This window comes from Bactrocera oleae, chromosome 5 (genome assembly GCF_042242935.1).
Source record: "Bactrocera oleae isolate idBacOlea1 chromosome 5, idBacOlea1, whole genome shotgun sequence".
NCBI classification, from domain to species: Eukaryota; Metazoa; Arthropoda; class Insecta; order Diptera; family Tephritidae; genus Bactrocera; species Bactrocera oleae.
The window spans coordinates 85,039-106,667 of NC_091539.1; the positions used below are offsets into that span (position 1 = coordinate 85,039).

Sequence of the window (21,629 nt, forward strand, 5' to 3'; positions counted from 1 at the left end):
AGTGTAGCAAAAGTTTCTCGTTGTTTTCATTTTGGCTTTGTTTGATGGTGTGGTGCTAACTGATAGTAATTTAATTCTCTCCAGAGTTTTTAGCTTTTGGTCATTTGGTATGCTATTTACTTTGGCATTTGGTACAGACTTCAATACTACACGAGTTAACTTCAGTCATTATTGTGCACTGAACTCGGGCGTTACATAATGTAAAAGCGTTCGCGAATATATTAAGAGATTTCCAATATTACACCATTATCAACCTTTGCCAATGGAGAAATTTTCTTTCAGTGTTTAACTCCCATCGATTTTTTTATTGCCAACTTCTCTCTAAAAATGTTAATAATGCCAATATTGGTAGTGAAATTATTGCTCTATAATAGGGGTTGTTTGTGTATTTGTAGTCGAATTGTGTCAAGAGAGTGCAAAGCTCTCTGCTTCGACTTTAGAAATTAAAGTAAAAAACAACCACCATTAGCTTAATGCTCGAACCCTAGGACCAACATCAATACCGTAGAAGTTATACTAAATAAACAACTAACTCGAAAGCCAGACGAGAAACACGCTCTCTCTCTCTAAAAGGCGAGGCCGTATCTGCATATTTTTCGGTGCCGGCTAATAAATGGCTATCGCCGTTAGAATAGAATCTATAGGTTGACTCAACGAGTCTACGAGTTGCCTTCGTAGACATCGATTGTGCCGCCATCGTAACAGTTGTCGCTGTCGTTGGCGTTGGCGTTGTCAGCGTTGACTTTGCTGTTAGTTTATGTATTGTCGCATTAAACAAATTCAAAATTTGCTCCTAAGTTTATTTAATGTGTTGGACTCGTCGTGAACGCAACAATCACTCGCGCTTTCTAAGTCCGATTGCCTGTTGATTTTCGGTAAAAACTATGAAAAAATAAACTGTTTTAAAACAAACTTTGTGAAACCTTTAGCAACCCCTTTCGTCTTAAATCGGTACAAATTATTTGAAGTGTCCTATGCTTGCGTGGATTTAGTGGCCTGTGACGACAAGACCAAATATTTATTAGTAATTAAGAATCCAAATAATATGTGTAGAAAAGCTTTAACCACTAGTAAAGGTTAAAGAAGAAATAGTTAGTTCGAAAAATAAAAGTGCCTAATGTTTGTGTTTAATATATTTTTACAAAAGTCTCCAAAACAAGAAAAATAAGAAAAAAACTAAGAATTATAAAGCTCCTTAAATATATGTATGCATGTATATTAAAAAGTGACTTATCAAATTAGTGTTAAAGAAATACAGAATATTAAGACGATTTTGCTTTAGTATATCTACTAAATTGCAAATATGCATATGTACAAACATATGTATGTATATGCAAAACTCGCAAAAACTTATGTTTGAAATCTGTTTGAAAGGGGTAAGTTTCTAAATGAAATTATTCAATTAAATTTCGTTAAATAAAGCATAATTATATACATAAATTTGAATTTACTGGTATCAACACTACATAAATTTTGATTATTAACTATTAGAACAAAAAACTTCTGTAGTAATGCTAGAAATAATAGATCTACATATATCTTTGTCAACAGGTGTTTACTTATGCACCCGTCAATTTATTCTAAATGCGTACATTCAACAATATTTACACATACATACATATGTATTGTCAATACTATTTGCATAAATCCATACAGTGTTCTCCATTCTTGAGCATTTTTCCATCATATACCATATACTTAGATATTTGTATGAAATAAGCCTACATATATGTATACAGTTGTATTGTATATTAATATATTATCATACATGTAGGTATGTAATAGTGTATGCAAGTATATATAAAATAATATTTATATTTATTTAACTTTCCTTTTTTTTGGTGGCCGTATGCCATCCGTTTGAATAAGATTCAGCTATTTAAAAGATATCTTCTTGGTTGGAATATAATCTCATCATTCTTAATTTGTTTGATGTGCGCCGCGGACACTTATTTTTTGGCACACTTGACAATCGCTGACGTATCAGCTAATCACCTTGTCTTGCTCAACCACCCTCTCTTCAGCAAATCTCTTAAGTAGTATTGAATATGAAAACATGAATTATTAGCTAAAACGGAAAACGTGGACCCAAAAAATTTAGGATTTTCTTCTTTATTCAATAAATTTTTATTCGTTTTTACGCATTTCCGTATGAGCACACAATTAAAAAAACTCTCTTACAATATCATTATAAATATTAAAAAAGTCCCTCTATATACATAATTCTAAGCAAAAATGTATACATATTGTGCGGACTATCATATAGTATTTATATACATACATATGTATGTATGTATATACATTTATGCAAAATTTAAATGTGTGTAAATTGAGAGGAAAATGCTTGGGGAAAACAAAATTTTTGACTATTATTCGCACATCTAGAATGTTTTTTTTGTTTTGAAACTCCAAATGAGCACCGCGATATTACGTAGTAATCGCCGTTATTTATATATAAATAAAAGTTTAAAGCAGCATATTATGTACATTTGTATTAAGAACAATGTGAATAAAAATCTTCAAGGGTAGCAAGTCACAGTACCTTCATACTATGTATTATAATATTTGTATGTATATAGGTATTAAAAGGGATGATTCTTCAAGCTCTTACAAATGCACATTAAGTTAACGCATACATTCATATGGTATGTATGTAGTGAATTAGACCAATACGACTTTTCTTCCTACAAGCTACTTGTAATAGTCGAAATATTTAATTATGAGTGAAAAATTACATTGTACTACCTATACATATAATATAGAAACTTTACACATAATGGAAAGGGACTCTATCAAGAACTTGTGAAGAAACTCTCATGTCTATCGGAATTTTTATCTTATCAATTAATTGAAACAAATTAAATAACTTTGCAATGCGATTGAGCACTACCAAATACATAAATGGTGCGCATAGGCAATACATGTACTATGTACCTACAGATAAGTGGGCTTTATTGTATATGTACATGTCAGGCATTCATATGACTATGTAAAGGTGGACCATATGGTCAAAAAAAAATCTTCAATATGTATTGGAGTCTACTCTAAAAAATTTATTTTTAGTTCAAAGTTGTATATTTATATAAACTCGCCCTTGAGAAATATTTTAGCAGCAAATGTTTATTTATATATATTCATATGTATGTTTGTGTTACGTCTCAGAAATACACCAAAATCTGGTAATACTAAATTATTAAAACGAAATTATCTAAGATTTGCTACTTTTACTTGAATAATTAATTCACGTCGTAATTTTACGTTTCCTTTTCTCACTCACATTTAGTATGACTATTTTTCCATTTTAATATAACGAAAACTCGTTTGGCATTTATAATTAAATCCACCCTCCATACGGACGAACGCTACACCAAACATTAATTCTTGGCTGTCACACAAGCAAAAGCTCCATTGAGAACCGCCGAAAAACATGTATAAACAGAGTTCGTACTTTTTTGTTTTCATTTGGAACTCATCAGTGTGTTTGCCACTCTTGCCGGTGTTTTTTATGCTGATTTTGGTGTTTGTTGTTAATTTGGTGTTCGCTTTGTTATTGTTAGTATTACTTTTGCTGTAGGTTTAGTGTCGGTTTTTATTTTTTGACGTTCTGTTGCTTTCCGTCTAACCTTGAAGTACATATATTTTATTAAATACAACACATGTGCGTGAGTTGGTCTATACATATGTATATGATAATATAGAGTTAGTATTTTGTTTGCTTATGTATTTTATTTCTCTTACTTTGGTATTAATTTATTTACGTTAGCAAAGTGTTTGAAAGTATTAGTGTATACATTATTATTAGTTTTTTTATTTATTTTGTTTATGTATTGCTTCGTTGCTTTCAATTTTCACTAAATATACAGTGGGATAATAAGACTTCTCTTACAAATGAAGAAATTTAAATTTTATAATAAAATGTCTCGATGTATATTTGTATTTCTGCTATAAACTTAAAAGAGTTAATATTAAAAATCAACGTTTAAAACTGTACTTTTTAAAGCTGGTATACCTAGTATAAAGAATATATAATAATAGCATTAATCAAATATATATGAGCAGAAACTTGTTGAAAACCCTCAAATTTATTTATATTTTTATTTTATTAGAGGTTTTTGAATTCTTATTTATTATTCAGTACATTATAAGTACATTTTTTCCAAAAAGAAACATTATGTTTACAATTGATAGTTCCTCTTCCAAAACAGCAAACATTCATTGCTTAGGAGTGAAAAAACTTCAAAATTTATATTTGGTCAGAAGCAAAACGGCATTCATGCATAACATGTTAATTACTGAAAAAAAGTTGAAACAAAACACAATTAGCATTTCAACAGTATACGATGGCACTTTACTCACACATATACATACGTATATAATCACAATGGTTTTGCTTCCATAGGAATAACAAACATAGCTACACAAACGTCAAGGTCAAAGGCAATTTTTTCAAGCATAAAGCGAAACAATGTTTTATATATTACCTTACAATCAAATACAAATCTTGCTTTTTGTAAATATTCCGATTGTCACAATTCCATGTCAATTGGGTTTGGGTATATGATTAATCCCATTTTTTAATTTTACTCCGACAACAATCCTCTCACAAATTTTAATTTGAATTAAAAATCTTAACTGATTATTCATATTAATATATTATCATTTACAAATATATTATATCTAAGAATTATGTTTAACTTTGACCATTTTATTAAAGCTACATGCATTCATGTTTGTAATTTGATTAAAATGTTAGAATTTTATACTAGTCGATGTTTCACTCTGGTATACTTAAGTATATACCCTCATATATTTATCTTATATACTAGTGACGGGATATTCAGATCAGCTGTTTAACTCTGCTACAAGTACTGCATCAACAATTTATATTAAATATTTGCAAAGTGTGCCATCAGTAGTATTTATATAATTGTTAAGAGATAAATATGAACAAAAACAAAACAATTTGTAAATATGTACAAGTGTGTGTACACACACAATAAATTCAAAATCAACTAAACATTCATGTGTGTTATTATTGCGGCATCAATGGTAGCCCATATACTGTCGCTTCAGAGATAGACAGGTGTTGTGTAGGTGGTTGTTATATAGTGATTTATATTGCGTGGGTTTAGAGCAAAACTCGATTCAGCGCTAAACGAGGAGTAAATAAAAGAAAAAAGTGCAATAAAATACACAAATTGCAACGCCCGCTATCGTCCATACACTCACTCATTCAACAATTGACATTTTAAAGTAAAGGTTAGGATCAACCACATTAGCAATTGAAGTGGGCGGTCATTTCCGGATTACACGCACTAGCGTTTTCAAATAAATTTGTATAATCAAGGCAACAATCTCCCGGTCGATATGAACCAAAAATATAACGCAGTGATTTGTTTTGATCACTACCTTAAGCAACTCTTCATAAAGACTAAGCCTAATATTGTAAGATTTTTTAAATACCACTAGATTGATCGAATCATACACTCTAATTCGAAGATATATACTTATGAGGATACATATGTATGTATATAAAAGCATACACAGATATAATATAATAGTAAACTAAAACACGCATAGTTATGGTGTTGGGATATTAGCTAATTAGAAGGTGATAAATAAGCCAACGAACACAATATTAACGTAAAACTGTAGTCACTATTTTGCGCACCAAAGAAAGAAGACTATGCTTCGAAGGTTTGAATGGGGCAGTATTGAAATTAGACTTAGTGGGGCGATCCGTGTTCTGCGTTTTACGGAAATCCGGTGAGAATCCATCCAAGCCAGCGTGTCAGTTGTGCACAACCGCTTCATAAGCATTTCGCTTTGGCCTTCTAGAGTTTTAACCCTAAAAGCTAAATAAGTATCCGTTGGCCACACCCAAAATATATGTACATATGAAGTAACAAAAGAAGAGAGCTGAGCGACTAACAGCCATCTAATTAATTTAACTTTAATTGTGCGCAACGCTTTTAAATCGTTTAATATTTTATTCCGAACATTTCTCAGTTGGTTTGTATACCCGCATGAGTATACAGACATATGTATGTACCATATACTGCTTGTCATTTACAAATTGTTAAATAAGTAAGACGTTTGTTATAAATGTTTACTCACAAGTGTAAGGTAGTGCATACTGTATATTTGGGTGTAACATTTCTTAAAGCTTTCCCCAAAATATTTGCATAGTATTTTCTATAAATTGTTAAAATGTTCTAATGTAGAAATAACTATGTGTAATGATAGTCGCTTTCGAAATTGTATTCGATCTTAGATACAAATTTAATTGCGAAATTACTATTATTAATATAAGCATAATAAGATGACTTAAGAATTTCACGATTTTTTAGATATAATCTAGTTTGTTAATACGAGGTTTGTTCAAAAAATATCGCGAATTTTGTATTTCTTAAGAAAGTGTTTATTTATTCATGAATATCTATTTTGTCCCCTTCAAAGTAATCACATTTAGATATAATGCACTTATGCCAACGTTTCCTCCAATCCTCAAAGCATTAAAAAAAGTAATTTTTTGTGATCTTATTCTGCTTCTTCTTCCATGCAGTTTTTATCTCCTCAATCGTAGCGTAGCGCCGTCCTGCCATGTCGTTTAGTTGAATTCATACTAATGAATATTATAAGAAGATATATATGTATGTAAGCTAATAAATTAAACAGCAGAAAATTGTGAATTAATTCATATTCTCGTGTTAAAGCTATTTCTCGCTTCTGATATTGTAGTATTGAAGCTCATTAAAAAAATTATCATATTTTTGTTTCGACATCTGGTTTTAAACAGGTTTTTATGCTTTTAATGTTTGGATTATTTTTTAATTTGGCATCAGATATGAATATAGTATTTAGGCGTTGAATGCGCGGCAAGATCTCTACGGGGTGTTAGATCGAATCTCAGCATATACTTAGTAGTATACATGAAATTCATATTTTGTCATTACATAAGGATTTACAAGCAATTGCAATGTTTAAGAGTTCAAAACTGTAATGACAATAAAGCTGCATGGTGTCACAAATAGTTATACAGTAAACTAAGAATTTGAGGTTAATGTAGTCACCAAAATGTAAAAATGAAAAAATCAAATTCTCCTCAAGTTGATCAAGTATCAAGTGAAATCAAGCGACAGGAAATATTACTTCTAAATTTCACAATTTGAATATGGAAAACCTGTTTTCACTGATATTAAAATTAGTCAAGCGACTGCAAATCGCCAAAAAATATATTTCCTTATAAGTATGTATCATTCAGAATCATATTGATTATAAATTCTATAATCTGGCATTTGTAGTGGTCGTATAAACGGCAAATTCAAGCGATATATGATTGTCATCAGGTAAGCAAACAAAAAATAAAATAATAAAAGTTACACTTATTTCTTAAACACCCACTTCTAACAAAATGCATAACAAATTCATTGCCAATTCGCAAATACCGAGACTTACAAAAATGTCGACTCCTTCTTGGCACACATTCAGAAAGGTCGACGATGGGTCAATTCTCTTTCGCTTGATTTATAAATGTATTTAGATGCAACACCATCACAGAATCGAAGACTATATTGGCGCCAAAAGAATTTCATTCATTTTATGCTCAAGAATATCTATGCCATAAAATTTGAAAAATAAGTCATAATACATGAATACGAGATGTTTTGCTCCGCTACTACATAACTGTATATACAATACATACATATATTAGCGGACTTGCGCACACTTCACAAAAATTATATGCATAGAGGAAAAGGAGGATGTTTTCAATCTAGTTACTAAACAATCGCCATTTAGTCAAGCATACAATATAGAAGTATGTTTAAATATACAAACAGACATATCTACCGCAAGTTAATTTAATGACATATGAAAATGCAAAAGCACAGCAAAATGTTTTTAAAATGAATTTAATATGGAAAATTATACAAAATAAAAGTACTTAAAAAGTAAAACAAAGTTGCTGATTGTTATTTGGTTTTGTAAATTTTATTACTGCAACTTTTGTTGTTGTTAAAAGTTTTGATTCTGTGTGTTTGACGGCGGTATTGCTTTGAACGATTGCGGTACAGCTCAATTTGAATTTTACTAGCATTTCGTCTAATTGCGCTCATGCTATTGTGTTTTCCTATATGCATGTACACACACTCGCTTAGAAATAACACATCACACATGCGGAGGTGGGGTGTGCTCAAATTTTTATAGCGATATTTGTAAAATGTAAGTAGAATAGTAAAATGGAAAAACAGAGGGTGAACTGGGGAGCTATGCAAAATTATAGTTAATTCAATGTCAAAGGATGCATGAAAGCTCTGTGAATTTTATGATCGGCAAAAAATGCAGCAGTGTAGAGGCGGTATGAGCTATCGCAATAGCGGGACGTTGCAGCTGTAGATACTACATATTTCCACTTTTATTGCCCAACGCTGTACTGACATGTTAGCGTACGTGGCATACGGTGCGTCAATGCAACAATGTCGACAATAAACGTGTCTCACGTTGTGCTGGTGGCAAAGGTGATGGCTGTCATAAAAAAAGTAACCATAAATGTAACTATAAATTTCACGAAATGGTTTTTGCTACAAAATGTAGGCAACTGGGGAGTGTGGGGGTGAGATATCCCTAAAAAGTAGTTGCAATTAATGATAATTGCTAAATTTTCGTTTTGTGCTTTATGAAAAGCATTACTTTTTAACTTTAATATTACAATAAAAAGCGAAAAAAAACACAATAACCGAATTTAATTTAATTGCCTAATTTAGGATCACATAGGTATTATACCTAAGTATGTACTTTCAATAGCTTTCATTTCATTTTGTGTTCTCAGCAGAGGAACATATTTTGGCTTATTATTTAAATAAAAACTAATTACTTAAAATATGATAGATATCTTGAATACATATGGCAAATTTTACTTAATTATGACTAACACAATACAGGTATATCAAAATAATTATAATCATACTTGTACTTTAATAAAATGTTAGTATTAGAAACGTCTTCATATTCCCAGAAGCATCGATTTTTGGAAATGTTTAGCATTTTTTGTCTATTTCATTTAATAGATGTATAAGTATGTATGTATATACTTTTTACATTACATCCCGTTGGACCGACGTCGGCTTTTACACGCAATAAGATTAACTTCGGGCTGCACCACGAAGGGCAATTGAGACTTTAAGGCACCCTTAATATGAACAAACGTGTATATACAGTTTATGTATTGTATAAGTATCTAATTTTTTTATGTACACTTCAGTTCAGCTTAGTTGAATAGTAATTACTAATAGAATAGAAAAAACAAGAAACTTCGAAATTTCAGTAAACATCCAGGCTATTATAAATAATAAAATAAATAAATTAGTGATTTTTTATACTTTTTTTTTGCTATACCGCTCTCAACAAGAATGTAAAAAAACAAACGAATTTAATTCACATGAATAAAATATGACGATTTATTTAAACATGAAGTACAACCTTTAATGACCTACAGAAAAGTCCTGTTGTAAACCTGATAAATAAATACGTATGTATAAGGTAATTAGTGGCTAGTACATCCGCTCCTTAAAACCACTTTGAGTGCAAGCAGCCATACAATATTTGACTTAAAGAAAAGAAATTTAATATTACCCAAAATAAAGCGCGAATCGAACTTAGTGTATTATAAGTAGTTTAATCTACTATAAGCTACATACTGTGATTTCTTTGTAGATATTTTATGAAATGGGAGAGCTTTCCGATACATGTAGATTTTTAAAGTTAAGTATGCCAAGGCCAACCGAAGTGACGTCTTATCTATGTAATATAACATATAGCGTATGTGTGAACGTAAGTTGGTATGGATACGCTTTCTTTTGTTATGTGAATTCAGGCAACAGCCCTGCATAATTATATGGTAGCACATATATATATTCTCCAGTCTTATGAAAACTTCTTAGCTGACTGGCAACTGTTTTATAAAAATTTTCAAAACAGCAATAGACATGCCATATGTACATAATTCATTTTGACAAAAATGAAATTGGGATTGGCTAAATGACTACATTTGAAAGGAGTGCCGACCTCGTTATCAGATGTATTGCTTGAAATATGCATTTCAATCAATGTTTAATGCTCTACTATTTTCTACAGGCTGTATTTTTACTAATTTCACAAGAGTAGTTTGTATTTCAGTTTAAGGAGTTGGAAACAATATGGTTTTTGGAAAGGAGGTTCACATTACCTAGCTACAATTGTTGTGTTAGAGTTATGTACAAAATTTTGTTCTTTCAACCGTGACAAAACCGTTCGAAACTTTTCCGAAAAGAAAACATATTTTTGTATATTAAAAAATGGAAGCTACTCACTTGTACAATAATGATCATTTATATAACAAAATGTGTATAAAAGCACAAAAATTATTTTGTAATACTATATTACTTTTAATATTCTTAGACTTTCAAACGCTCTTTAATGCGAAATGCGGCATGAATAAATATGCTGCTCAGCGAAGCACTTTCTGCGAACGTGTCTATGAACACTGTACTTGTGTGCGCCGACTTTCCACAGTCTGAAGATGAAATGAATACTATGTAAAAATAAATAATACGAATATACACAAATCGGAAAAGGTTAATACATTAATATGGAAGAAATGTGATTATAGAAAATAACTGATGTGTCCACCAACTATCTATGTAGTCAAAGCCGTATCCACATGACTTTTTTGGCAAATCAGTGTTAATGCCCGATACCCAAAATTGGTACCGAACTTGCAAATTTATGTTGTGGACGTTAGAATTGATTGCAATTTGGCACAGCGCATAAATAATAAGAAATACAAGCAACCACGCACTCACCGGATATATGTATGTACATTCATATATACATACATATGAATAAAAACATTATACCCACTCATATAATCATAAGAGCAGTAAAATGCGAAAAAGGAAATACAAAAAAAAATAAATAAATTTAATGTCATGGAACCCCTTTAGTACATTAGAATTAAATAATATACGAAATCGGCATATGTTTGTATTAGAGTGTAGTATATAACATAAAATTGAAAGAAAAATGACAAGAAAGTGTAAATGAAATATTTACATACCATACATATGCATGTTCCTATGTACATATGTGTATATTTCTCTAAAGATGAAATAGCCCTGTAATTACCGAAAGTGTACAAACAACGCTTAATTAGAAATTTTAGAGCCGCATTTTAATTAGCAGGTTAGGTTGTAAAATGCAACAATTTGTGTAACAACAGGCAAAAAACAAGAAAACTTGTTAATATTATTGGAAAATTGGAAAACTTAAGTATAGAGTTTAATCGATTCTAACATTGATTCAAAGTAATTATACTTTAAGAACGCTGTGCACAATGAAAATGATTTAGAACAGAAAATACAGACCGACCACTAGAAAACTATGTACATACTTATATACAAATTCATAGAAATGCAAATTATGTAAATAAGGTTTCGTGCTTTTAAGCTTAGAAGATAAGTAGCTTAAAAATGCAAAATTAATCATAATCAACAGTTTTGAATTTCATCTCTAACTCTGGTTTGTTTTATTAACACCAAATTCGCCCACTTGTATTCAACAAGCTATTCTCAAAACATATTCATAAAATAAATTTGGTAAAATAAATACAATATGTATAAATCTATATATGTAAATAAGTAGATATATATATTTTTTTTGTTTGTTTGATTTGACTTTCCTGTGTCTCAGTGAAACGAAATCTACAAAATTTAGCACCATAATATTTAAATACGTGAGCCCCTCTTTTGCGCATGCTGTTCAGTCGCGAAAGAACCACACCCACGAAGTGTACTATACAAGTATGTACGTGCAGTTGTATTATATACATACATAAGAATTCATGCAAACAGGTACATATATTCGTTTGACTTCGTATTTTCGAAGCACATATTCACATATAGACATTGTATAATGCTTAATCATAACAGATGTCCAAATGTACATACAATGATACATGCAAATTCATAAATATTTGGACAATTTGGTTTAACCAAAAAAACGGCATTACAATTTTGCATTAAGTTTGATTCATTGTTTACATGTTCCCCAAAAAGTACATATATATTCATAAAATATATGTATGTACAATCAAATATATTCATTGCGATTCCAGTAAAACTTTTTAAGCTAGCAGTGCACAGCTGTGACCACAATTAGTACATCAAAATAACATGCATCCCAGACTTCTTGCTTAAATAAATTCACGTAGATGTACCATTTTCGAATTTTTTTTGATCTGTTTGTATAATGTGTCGAAGTGAACTGCACGCGTTTGAATACACTGAAATAAAAAAAATAATAATATTATAATAAAATGCACGATATGCATACATATATATACTCTATAAAAAATAGATTGAAAACAGAAGGAGTAAAATAAAAATTAATAAAACGTATGTTCTATTATACTAAACAGTTTATACATACATACGTCTAAATCAATCGGTAAACAGCCATAGCCCTTATAGTAGTAACAAGTCTTTCACCGAACATTTTTAATTTGATTATCTGATTACATATTGAGCAGTAAACAATCTCATTGATGCATGAAACACAATGATGCTTTGAACCATTGTATAAATCTACAAGTAACCAATCCTAAGTTTTTCAGTACACATACGCAAAAAAACTGTAATTTGCCACGGGTTGCCCCCAAATATTCTACTACTTATTAGACACATTTCTATATACCATATACATAAGAAAAAACGTTTTTATATACGTATGTGTCTATTAACTACACATACATCCATAACATACAAGTATATTGTAATAAACGTGAGTCCAAAACAAGAAGAAAGGAAGATGCCCATCTAGCACACTAATTACAACCAAAAAGAAATTCTTATTATATATTTTTGTATATACGTATGCATATATACCTACATACATATGTAATAAGTCCGTGAATATTGTTGAATGCCATAAATTGACTTTTAAAAGACTAATGCTACCAAACCATGTGGAAGTCATATTGTCAGCTCCACTTTAATCTTTTAAAAGCTCAACTATTATGAGTTATGTATTTTTATTTATACATAGTCACAATCACTTTCACATACATATGTACGTGATCGCAAAAATGACAAAATTACTAGGATATGTTATAATATATTAAAAATTATGATTTTTTAGATTTTTGAGAATACTTTTTAATATAAAAGAATGAAATACTTTTAGTTACATCTACAACTTTCGTCGATATATATTTTTTTATTGCTCGATTTGAAGACGACGACCTTCAGTGTATATATGTAGTTAATTGAATAATTAAAAGTAACTAAAATTCTTACTCATAAATTTCAATTAGCCCCAAATGAATTAAAATTTTAATGAATGAGTCTAATTTGTGTATGTTGTCTTGCTGAAATATTTTACTGATACCTATTTCTCTGCATTTCTTTGATTAACGTATTTGTCTTTCTATTACAGAAATTTTATTTTGAATGTCTTTGCATCTGCCTTCGTAAATACATTTATGTATAAAATTTAAAGTTAGTTTAACGTTACCTACAAATGAGGATGGATTATATGGGCGGCGAAAAAACTCATACTTTATGAATGTATATTTGAATGTGATACAAGTAATAAAAATAAGAAATAACAAAAAAGAAGTTTGAAACACGCCATTCAACGCTTTTATCTGTGATTTTGCGCTGTAATAAGTCGCATTAGTATATTTTTTTGGGCTTTGGTCTAAAAACGAAATTAAAATCATAAGACAACATAATGTTTAACCTCAACACACCATCGTCATTGCTGGGCATCGATTGCTCTGGCCTAAGCACAACACCAAAAACTCCTGAAATTCTGAACTCTTTGATCGCAATGACAAATCCGATGGACAACTATAGCTTCGCACCTTTAAATAATGATTCAGCTGCATCAACTCCAGGTAGCGCTGTCTCAATGCGCAGCTTTAATGGAACCTCGAACGCCCAGGTGAGAAAACTTTTTATTATTATGATATGAACATATTATATATTAAATTTATCCTATATAGATCATATCGCAAGATAGTAGTCATTCCAGCTCTTCAACATCACCTGCAGACTCGCCTAGTGGGATAAATACTACTCCAAGTGTTCAACAGGTACGCTTTTATTGTTTATATTTTAACTAAATTTATATGTCTAGAATACAAGCAGTCCACTAAACCCATATTTATCCTATCCTTCCCCGAATAATATCTTTTTTCAAATACCTTTATCTGCCATCTTTTTGGAAGCTTAAGATTAAATATTATATTAAACAAACAAATAAATATTAATTATTATAAAAAGCCCGAACGGCTGGAAAATTTAGGTCAAATATTTACATTGCTTTTTTCTTTCTATGCGTGTGCATACTATACTTAGTACATGCATAAAACGCGTTTGCAAAAGTGTGTGTGTCGCTAGTGTTTTATTGCTATTGCCTTCATTCATTTAAAGGTGTGGGCTTACTCAACGACCAGTGCATGAAGTCTCTACTCGTGACATTGATGTGCGAAGTTGTGTTATCAAGATTGGCGCGGTACAGTTCGCATTGATTTTGTAACAGCAACAACAGCACACAATTTATGAAATCCTCTTTCATATAATGCGTTTTTATCTCGTAAAGAACCGTTTTTAATGTGATACGAGCATACTTATATACTTAGATTTGTATATAACATATTGTATTTTAACTTGAATTATTTTAGTATTAAAAATTGTACAGAAGTTCAAAACAATATTTTGCGGCTCAGGCGATCACAGAAAGACGATTCACGATTTAACCAGCCCATACATACATATGTCTATATGTTGTGTGAGTATGGACATATTTCTTCAAAGAAAATGCGTGCACTTGTATACTTGTATGCATAACAAGATTCGAACTATATGTATATGGTATAAGCAAATTGTGTCACGTGCTAGTGTAGGTGTTTAGTAAATAAATGGATTTATCTACATATATTTCAGTTTCGTAAAAATGACTGCACTCTTCCTTTCATACCGAAGAGTAATCACTTTTACACAGCAGCGCACTGTGATGGAACGAAAAGTGGACAAGCTGCCATACTTGGAAACTTCAAACCAGTGCAACATTGTTCCCAAATATGCAATATCCACTTTACTGCAAAATAAGCCTTTTTGCATTTATGGATATTGCCGACAATCCAGATTTACTTATAAAAAAGTAAACAGTGGTATTTTGTTTTTTGTATAAACCAAAAACACTACTTCATTTTCCAATGTCGACAAATAAAATGGATATACACACTTAACCCGCCAACACATTTTTTTTTAATTCAACAGTAGATTACCCACAAAACATTGGCTTGAAAATCCTGCATGTGCTTGAATTTAAAAGAAAATAATCATTTATGTTAACAAATTATACAAGCATAGATTTTAGTTAAATACTACTTCTTAAAGTAACGAGTTTACTTATGCATCTGCTTTTATGATATTCTTTTTCGGTTACAGACGTGTTCGCAACTTATTAAGGCTGGACTTAAGCTTTCAATTCAAAGCAAGCGAAAGCTGTCTACCTGTGATTCAAGCTCTAGCTCCGATCAGCCAAACTCCAAATATTCCCGTCCTGATGAAGATGGCGAAGAATCAACGGATGAAGAAATTGAATGTAAGACGTCTTCAAAAGGTCTAACACCAGAGGATGAGGATCGACGGCGACGACGCCGCGAACGCAATAAAATCGCAGCTACCAAATGTCGCATGAAGAAACGCGAGCGCACCCAAAACCTTATAAAAGAGTCGGAGCAATTGGAAACCCAAAATGTGGACTTAAAAACCCAAGTTCGGTCATTAGAAGTTGAACGTCGCAAATTACTTGATATGTTGCAAGGCCATTCAACAACTTGCATACATGCAGGTGGATTAAATTTACCTTCTAAACTATTGCATTCACCAGCTCATAAGTACCTCACCGCCATTGATATGGATGACAATAGTACTGCCAATGGAGACATGTCTACAGCAAACGCCACAGTTAATAGAATTCAGTCCCAAACGCAACAACAAGTTCAAGTTAACAACACTTTTAGTAATCAGTCAACTCATGGAGCACAACGCACTGTAATCCCACCAATGTCAACCATCAAATTTCCACGGAGTGCAGCAGCTGTTGCCGCTGCTGTTAATCAGCAACTGCATCAACTACCAACACAACAACAGCATTTGCCAAATGGCTATTGCAAGCCGTCACCAACGCCACAGGAGCTTGGATATATAACTTCCCCGTCACAAGAAAATATATGCTTGCCTGCCAACTTACCGAAACTTTCGTCACAATCTTCTGCTACCCCCCAAATTGGGACTGCCACCGTAGTTTCTTCCATTAACCAGCAGCTCTCTGATTACATTCCTAACTGTGAAAATAGTCTTGGTTTGATATTAGCCCATACTCCCACCTCGGTTCAAAGCAATGACGACGGCAGTGTACTACTTGGTGACATTGTTAGCCCCCTTTCAGTCATGCCTACACCTACGACGGCGACAGAATTCGTAAAAAATGAGCTAGTCGACTCACAAAGCCCCTACACCACCGCTCAATCAGCAGAACGTTTCCTTTTTGAGAGTAATTGTGACAGTTACGTAGACATTAAACATGCTGTCAGCTTACATCATGGAAGTCTCAATAATAATAATAACAACAATAATAGCATCACAGCTCTACATCAAAGCAGCAATAATAACCTTATGGATTTCAATACCTCCCTGGTAGGTGGAAGTAGTGGGATTGTACCTTTCCACGATCAAATATCGATTAAAAATGACTACTTGCACGACGCTGATTTGTTGGCACAACTCACCGGAGATGGTGCTGAATTTGTGGACCTTGATTCTAGTGTTGCGGCAACATTCATGACAAACAATGGATGTTTGGCGTAAATTCGATTTTATAGTTATTGAGAAGAAAATTAGAAAATGTTTCTTCTTTCAGTTAAAAAATTAAGCATCCCAGTGAATATGGCAAACGTGCAGTTATTAAGGATTAAGTAAATAACAGGTAAAGGGTCAAACAGAGGCAGCACTGACTACAAATGAATAGTTAGTCAGAGCCAACCACTTGAAATTAGAAAACGTAGTACGAAAGTACGTACGTTTTATTATGTCACGTTCTCCAATCATAACATCCTAGTATTAAAGTAAGTAAAAGGTAGTCTAGGCTTCGTAGAACTGGTACGGTATTTCAATAACACATGCGTATACACTCCTAATTGTGTTTTAAGTCTTCCACTAAGTAATGTTAAATTTATTTATATGCGTACCTTTTTTGCATTTGATTAATACCTTCCAAAATCAATTTAATCATTTCTATACCAGTTAACTAAATGAAGCCCGGTTACCACCAATCTCGAATATTTTAATTGACTTGGTGGTTTTAAAAATTCATATAAAACCAAGAGTTTTAGACGAGAACCTTTGGTGGCTTTACTACCTCAACGATCCAAAAGAAACAGGATAATCTGTAAAATTTCGTTACAATCTGCAAATTGGTAACTGTAGGGCTTTCATAGATTGAGAATAGCTCTAAGGAAATTTTTGTTTTATATTTTTTCTATTGACATACATAGCATTCCAAAACTACAAAACCAGTAGACATAAAATTAAATTGCTAAATATTTTATAAACATAGCTATTTGAAGAATCCCATCCGCAGCAGTAATTACTATTTTTAATAGCTACAATATTTATTTTATTCTTAATAAAAGGCACATTTTATAGATTAGCTTTGTAATATCAAGGTCCGATAAAGGTAAACAGATCTGAGTGAAATTCTTAAAAATCAAAGTAAAACTGCAATGAATTAAATAGTAATTAATATGTTAATGAGATTAGGTGTGTAAGAAGCCCATCATTTTTATATTTACTAACTTCAAAATTTTATATACGAAGATTTGTGTATGCGAAGGTTATGCAAAATAACTGAGCTACGTAATTGATATTTTTTATATGCTTTCTAAACCTTTATATATAGTTGTATTTATTTTATTTAGGTTTTAATTGTACAGATATTTTTATTTTGCAATTTAGTATTTAAACAGAAATTATGATATTATATATAAGTGATATATGTGCGCATATGTATGACACTCCATATGTATGCAGTAATTTAAGAAATTGTATGCCTTATATAAACAGAACTAGCAACAACCAATGTAACCTACGATCTGCTTAAAACTAAACTCAGCTAACCTCATATTTTATAAATATTATATATTAATGTATAAAACTAATATATGTATGTACTAAAATAAAGAAAAAAACCTATGAAAAGTTTACAAGCGAAAGTTAAAAATATTCGATGTTCAATGTTGCCTTAAATGTTCATTAAAACGAATATAATCTAAAAACAAATGAATGAAACGAAATAGATTGAATAAAGAATTACCATTCTAAAAGTGCGCTTAAAACAAAATCTTTCTATTTTCCAATTATACACGTACGGAAACCACATTAAAGATGTAAATTATCATGCACACTTGTTTGTAATCAATAAAAATGTTTTTGCAACGAAAATTGTACTTTAATAGAAAAATTCAACGAATAAAAATGAGATAAATATATGCGCATATTTATTTATAAAATTAAATGGTCAAAATCTGTATGCATACGTGTTAATAAAAATGACAATTTGAATACTTTAGCTGAGAATACCGATTTTAGGGCGGACTTAAGACACAAATGATACGCCAAGTATTTTAAATAAAATATATGCGGTTGCATGTGCCTTCTATTTAATGCTTCGTTTTTTAGTAAGTAACGAACAAAATATTAAATGTGGGATGTGTAAATAAAACAAAGAGATTGAAATTTTACTATATTCAGAATTGAGCATAAAGTTAAATATTTGGATCTAATGTTCTCTTTAATGCAATTGATATAAAAGATATAGATATGCACATGTCTATAATCTAAAAGTAACAATGTGGCCGAATAATAGTTATACAAATTATTTCGGTTTAACAAATTTTTGCAAAACGAACTTAATCACAATGTATAAGTGCCTAATAATGTATGTATGTATGATATAATATATAACATAAATCTAAAATGAAAAGAAAATGACAGTAGCAAAACGAAAACAAAATATAAAACAAATGGCTTTTCATATTTAAAAAGTTTTCCATGTTTTACATGCACATATTTATGTACTCAAAAATATACAAAAACTAAAATTTCAACGGTTGATAAATTTTATTATATGAAATCAAAAGTATTAGGTAATGTAAGGCAACAATGCCAAAGTAAACAAGCGAAAAAACTATAGAACACTTTCCTATTTGTGAAAGTAAGTGGCGACAGGCAGACCTATATACATACATGTATATAGATGAGAAAATCATAATTTGTTTTCATGCCACTCAGCATTTGAATATTAATATTGACATGAATTCTTTGGAGCCGCAAAAAAATATGTGTATATGTACGTTTAAGAGGCACTCTAATTAAAAAATTAGGCAACACAGTTACCACAAAAAAATATAACTATGATGTTAGAATCAAATAATTAATCGATGATTAATGATTACAAATTCAAAAGGAAAAAAATATATATAATTCTGCGTAAAATTAAATAACAGTCATTGAATCAGTACTTATTTGTAAGCAATTGCCAACAACTGCACATTTTTTTTAAACGAAAATGAAACATAAATAAGTATTCGCTTGTTAGTCTATTTTTGAGTCAGCTATTTCAGAATGTTAAACTTGAACCTATCACCAGTGGAAAAAAGTACAAAATAGGAAAATAATTTTAAGTTACACTAATTTTTATAAATTGAATAACCTAACGCAAAGTCATATACAAATAAATTAAGTCAGAATTTAGCGCTACAAAAGTACCTGCTCGGTATACAGTACCTTTTGAATGGCGTAAAACAGCTTGAACAATCTAAAGAATTTTTTCATAAATAAACTTACAGAATCTTATGTGCAATTGTTGGTAGTTTTATATTTCATTATATAAAAAACAAAAAAAAAATTTATAAAATGTGTGTCCATAATATATGATGTTATAATATCAATTGATTCAGAGCTTTCCATGTATTTATTGCAAGAGGAAATTATGAGTGTCAAAAGGCTTACAAATAAAAAAATATTAACATGTTTTTGACGTGTGCAAAAACATACTTAAATACTTGTATATTTGTATTACGCCTAGTCCACTATATAATCCAAGCCAACAAATATATACATATATTATATGTATATGCCTGTTTGTTTATAGAATGGTTCAATATACATATGTTTGTTTTTAATTTTGTTACTATTTGTTTTAAGAATTTGTTTTATGTTATATTATGTTTGTATAAAGGCATACTAAATAACAGTATGTTGTTGATATAAAATAACTTATTAATACGTAACCAAAAAAATGCACACCCGCAACCTCAAATAAAAAACGCTAGAGGCATATACCTTTTATTATGCTTATTTTTGTTTTACTTTTGTCTGTTCTGAATTATATGTTTTAGTAGATTATATGTATATTTACATATATGTACGTAACTAAAATCTTGTCAACTTTACATAATATGAAATAGTTATATATGTATGTCTGTATATTTATCACAACTGAAAAGTGAACAATTACCAATTGCACACACACACTTTTTAAACTGCATTGGTTCGATGTTAGATATTCGACCTCACATAAGTTCGACAAAACAAGAAAAGAAGTCTACCGTATTTAAATAAAAAAAATACTATGAAAAAATGTTATTAAATGGCACTCAACAAAGTACTTACGTACTACAAACAAATTTTGGGACAGGTGCACATTCGTGGAAAATTAAAAGATTAAATACTAATTACTAAAACCAAAAATAAAAAATAAATGCATTAAAACAGCCGAGAACTGTATTTTTAATTACTATTTTTTTTGCATTTCTTAAAATAAAAATTCTGTAGCAATCAGTAGATAGTTAGCCTAGTGGTGAGGGCCAAAGAAACAATATAGTAATTCTCAATTTTGAAAAATTCATAGAATGAAGACTCAATTCTGTAAAAAGGAAAGAAATTTTAATAAATGCATGTTTATAATATTCAAAAAACTTTCGACTTTGATCAGAGAATGTAAATCACACTTATAGGAAAGTGAGCAGAAAGGTAAAGTGATTATAGTATGGCAACATAATATTATAGTAGGAAAGTTGGAACGTGGTAAAAAAAAAGTTCAACTTGAGTAAAATGATTTAGTAAATACTTGTAGTTGGAGAATTCATAGTATATGATGATAAATGTATTTTGGCCGAAAATTAAATTGTCTTCAATAGCCGTGATCGTCTAGTGGTTAGGACCCTACGTTGTGGCCGTAGTAACCCAGGTTCGAATCCTGGTCACGGCAATGTTCGAATAAACATTGTCACGGAGGAAGATATTTTTTCATAAAGCACAAATTATTAATATCAGTATTTCACATGAATATTAATATTATTTATAAACATAATTAACTCAAAATTAATTAAAACAATAGTTTGACAACAATGATGTTTCATGAAGGTTGATTAGTATACCAATATTTTCACATTTTTATACACTTTTATTTCCAACTTTTAGATAGTGAGGGAATTTAATATTTACATCCGGACTATTATA

The 21,629-nt window shown here is 30.6% G+C and overlaps 1 protein-coding gene and 1 non-coding gene across 2 annotated transcripts; both read left to right on the forward strand.

Moving 5' to 3' along the window:
- Positions 1 to 167: 167 nt before the first annotated feature.
- Atf3 (Activating transcription factor 3) lies at positions 168 to 20,901 on the forward strand. Its single transcript, XM_036372613.2, has 4 exons — positions 168 to 1,376; positions 13,471 to 13,980; positions 14,042 to 14,131; positions 15,492 to 20,901. The coding sequence occupies exons 2-4, from the start codon at positions 13,768 to 13,770 to the stop codon at positions 16,914 to 16,916; spliced, it is 1,728 nt and encodes a 575-aa protein (XP_036228506.1). The 5' UTR covers positions 168 to 1,376; positions 13,471 to 13,767; the 3' UTR covers positions 16,917 to 20,901.
- A 405-nt stretch (positions 20,902 to 21,306) lies between these two features.
- Positions 21,307 to 21,378, forward strand: TRNAH-GUG (transfer RNA histidin (anticodon GUG)). The gene has a single exon. It is a non-coding gene; the product is annotated as a tRNA-His (tRNA).
- Positions 21,379 to 21,629: the final 251 nt, after the last annotated feature.

Bases quoted from the DNA above. Each gene is read 5' to 3' on its own strand.
- Atf3 (XM_036372613.2), top strand. From the start codon at position 13,768: ATGTTTAACCTCAACACACCATCGTCATTGCTGGGCATCGATTGCTCT. The intron at 13,981-14,041 runs GTGAGAAAACTT...TATCCTATATAG, and splicing joins ATGGAACCTCGAACGCCCAG to ATCATATCGCAAGATAGTAG. The intron at 14,132-15,491 runs GTACGCTTTTAT...TTTCGGTTACAG, and splicing joins CTACTCCAAGTGTTCAACAG to ACGTGTTCGCAACTTATTAA.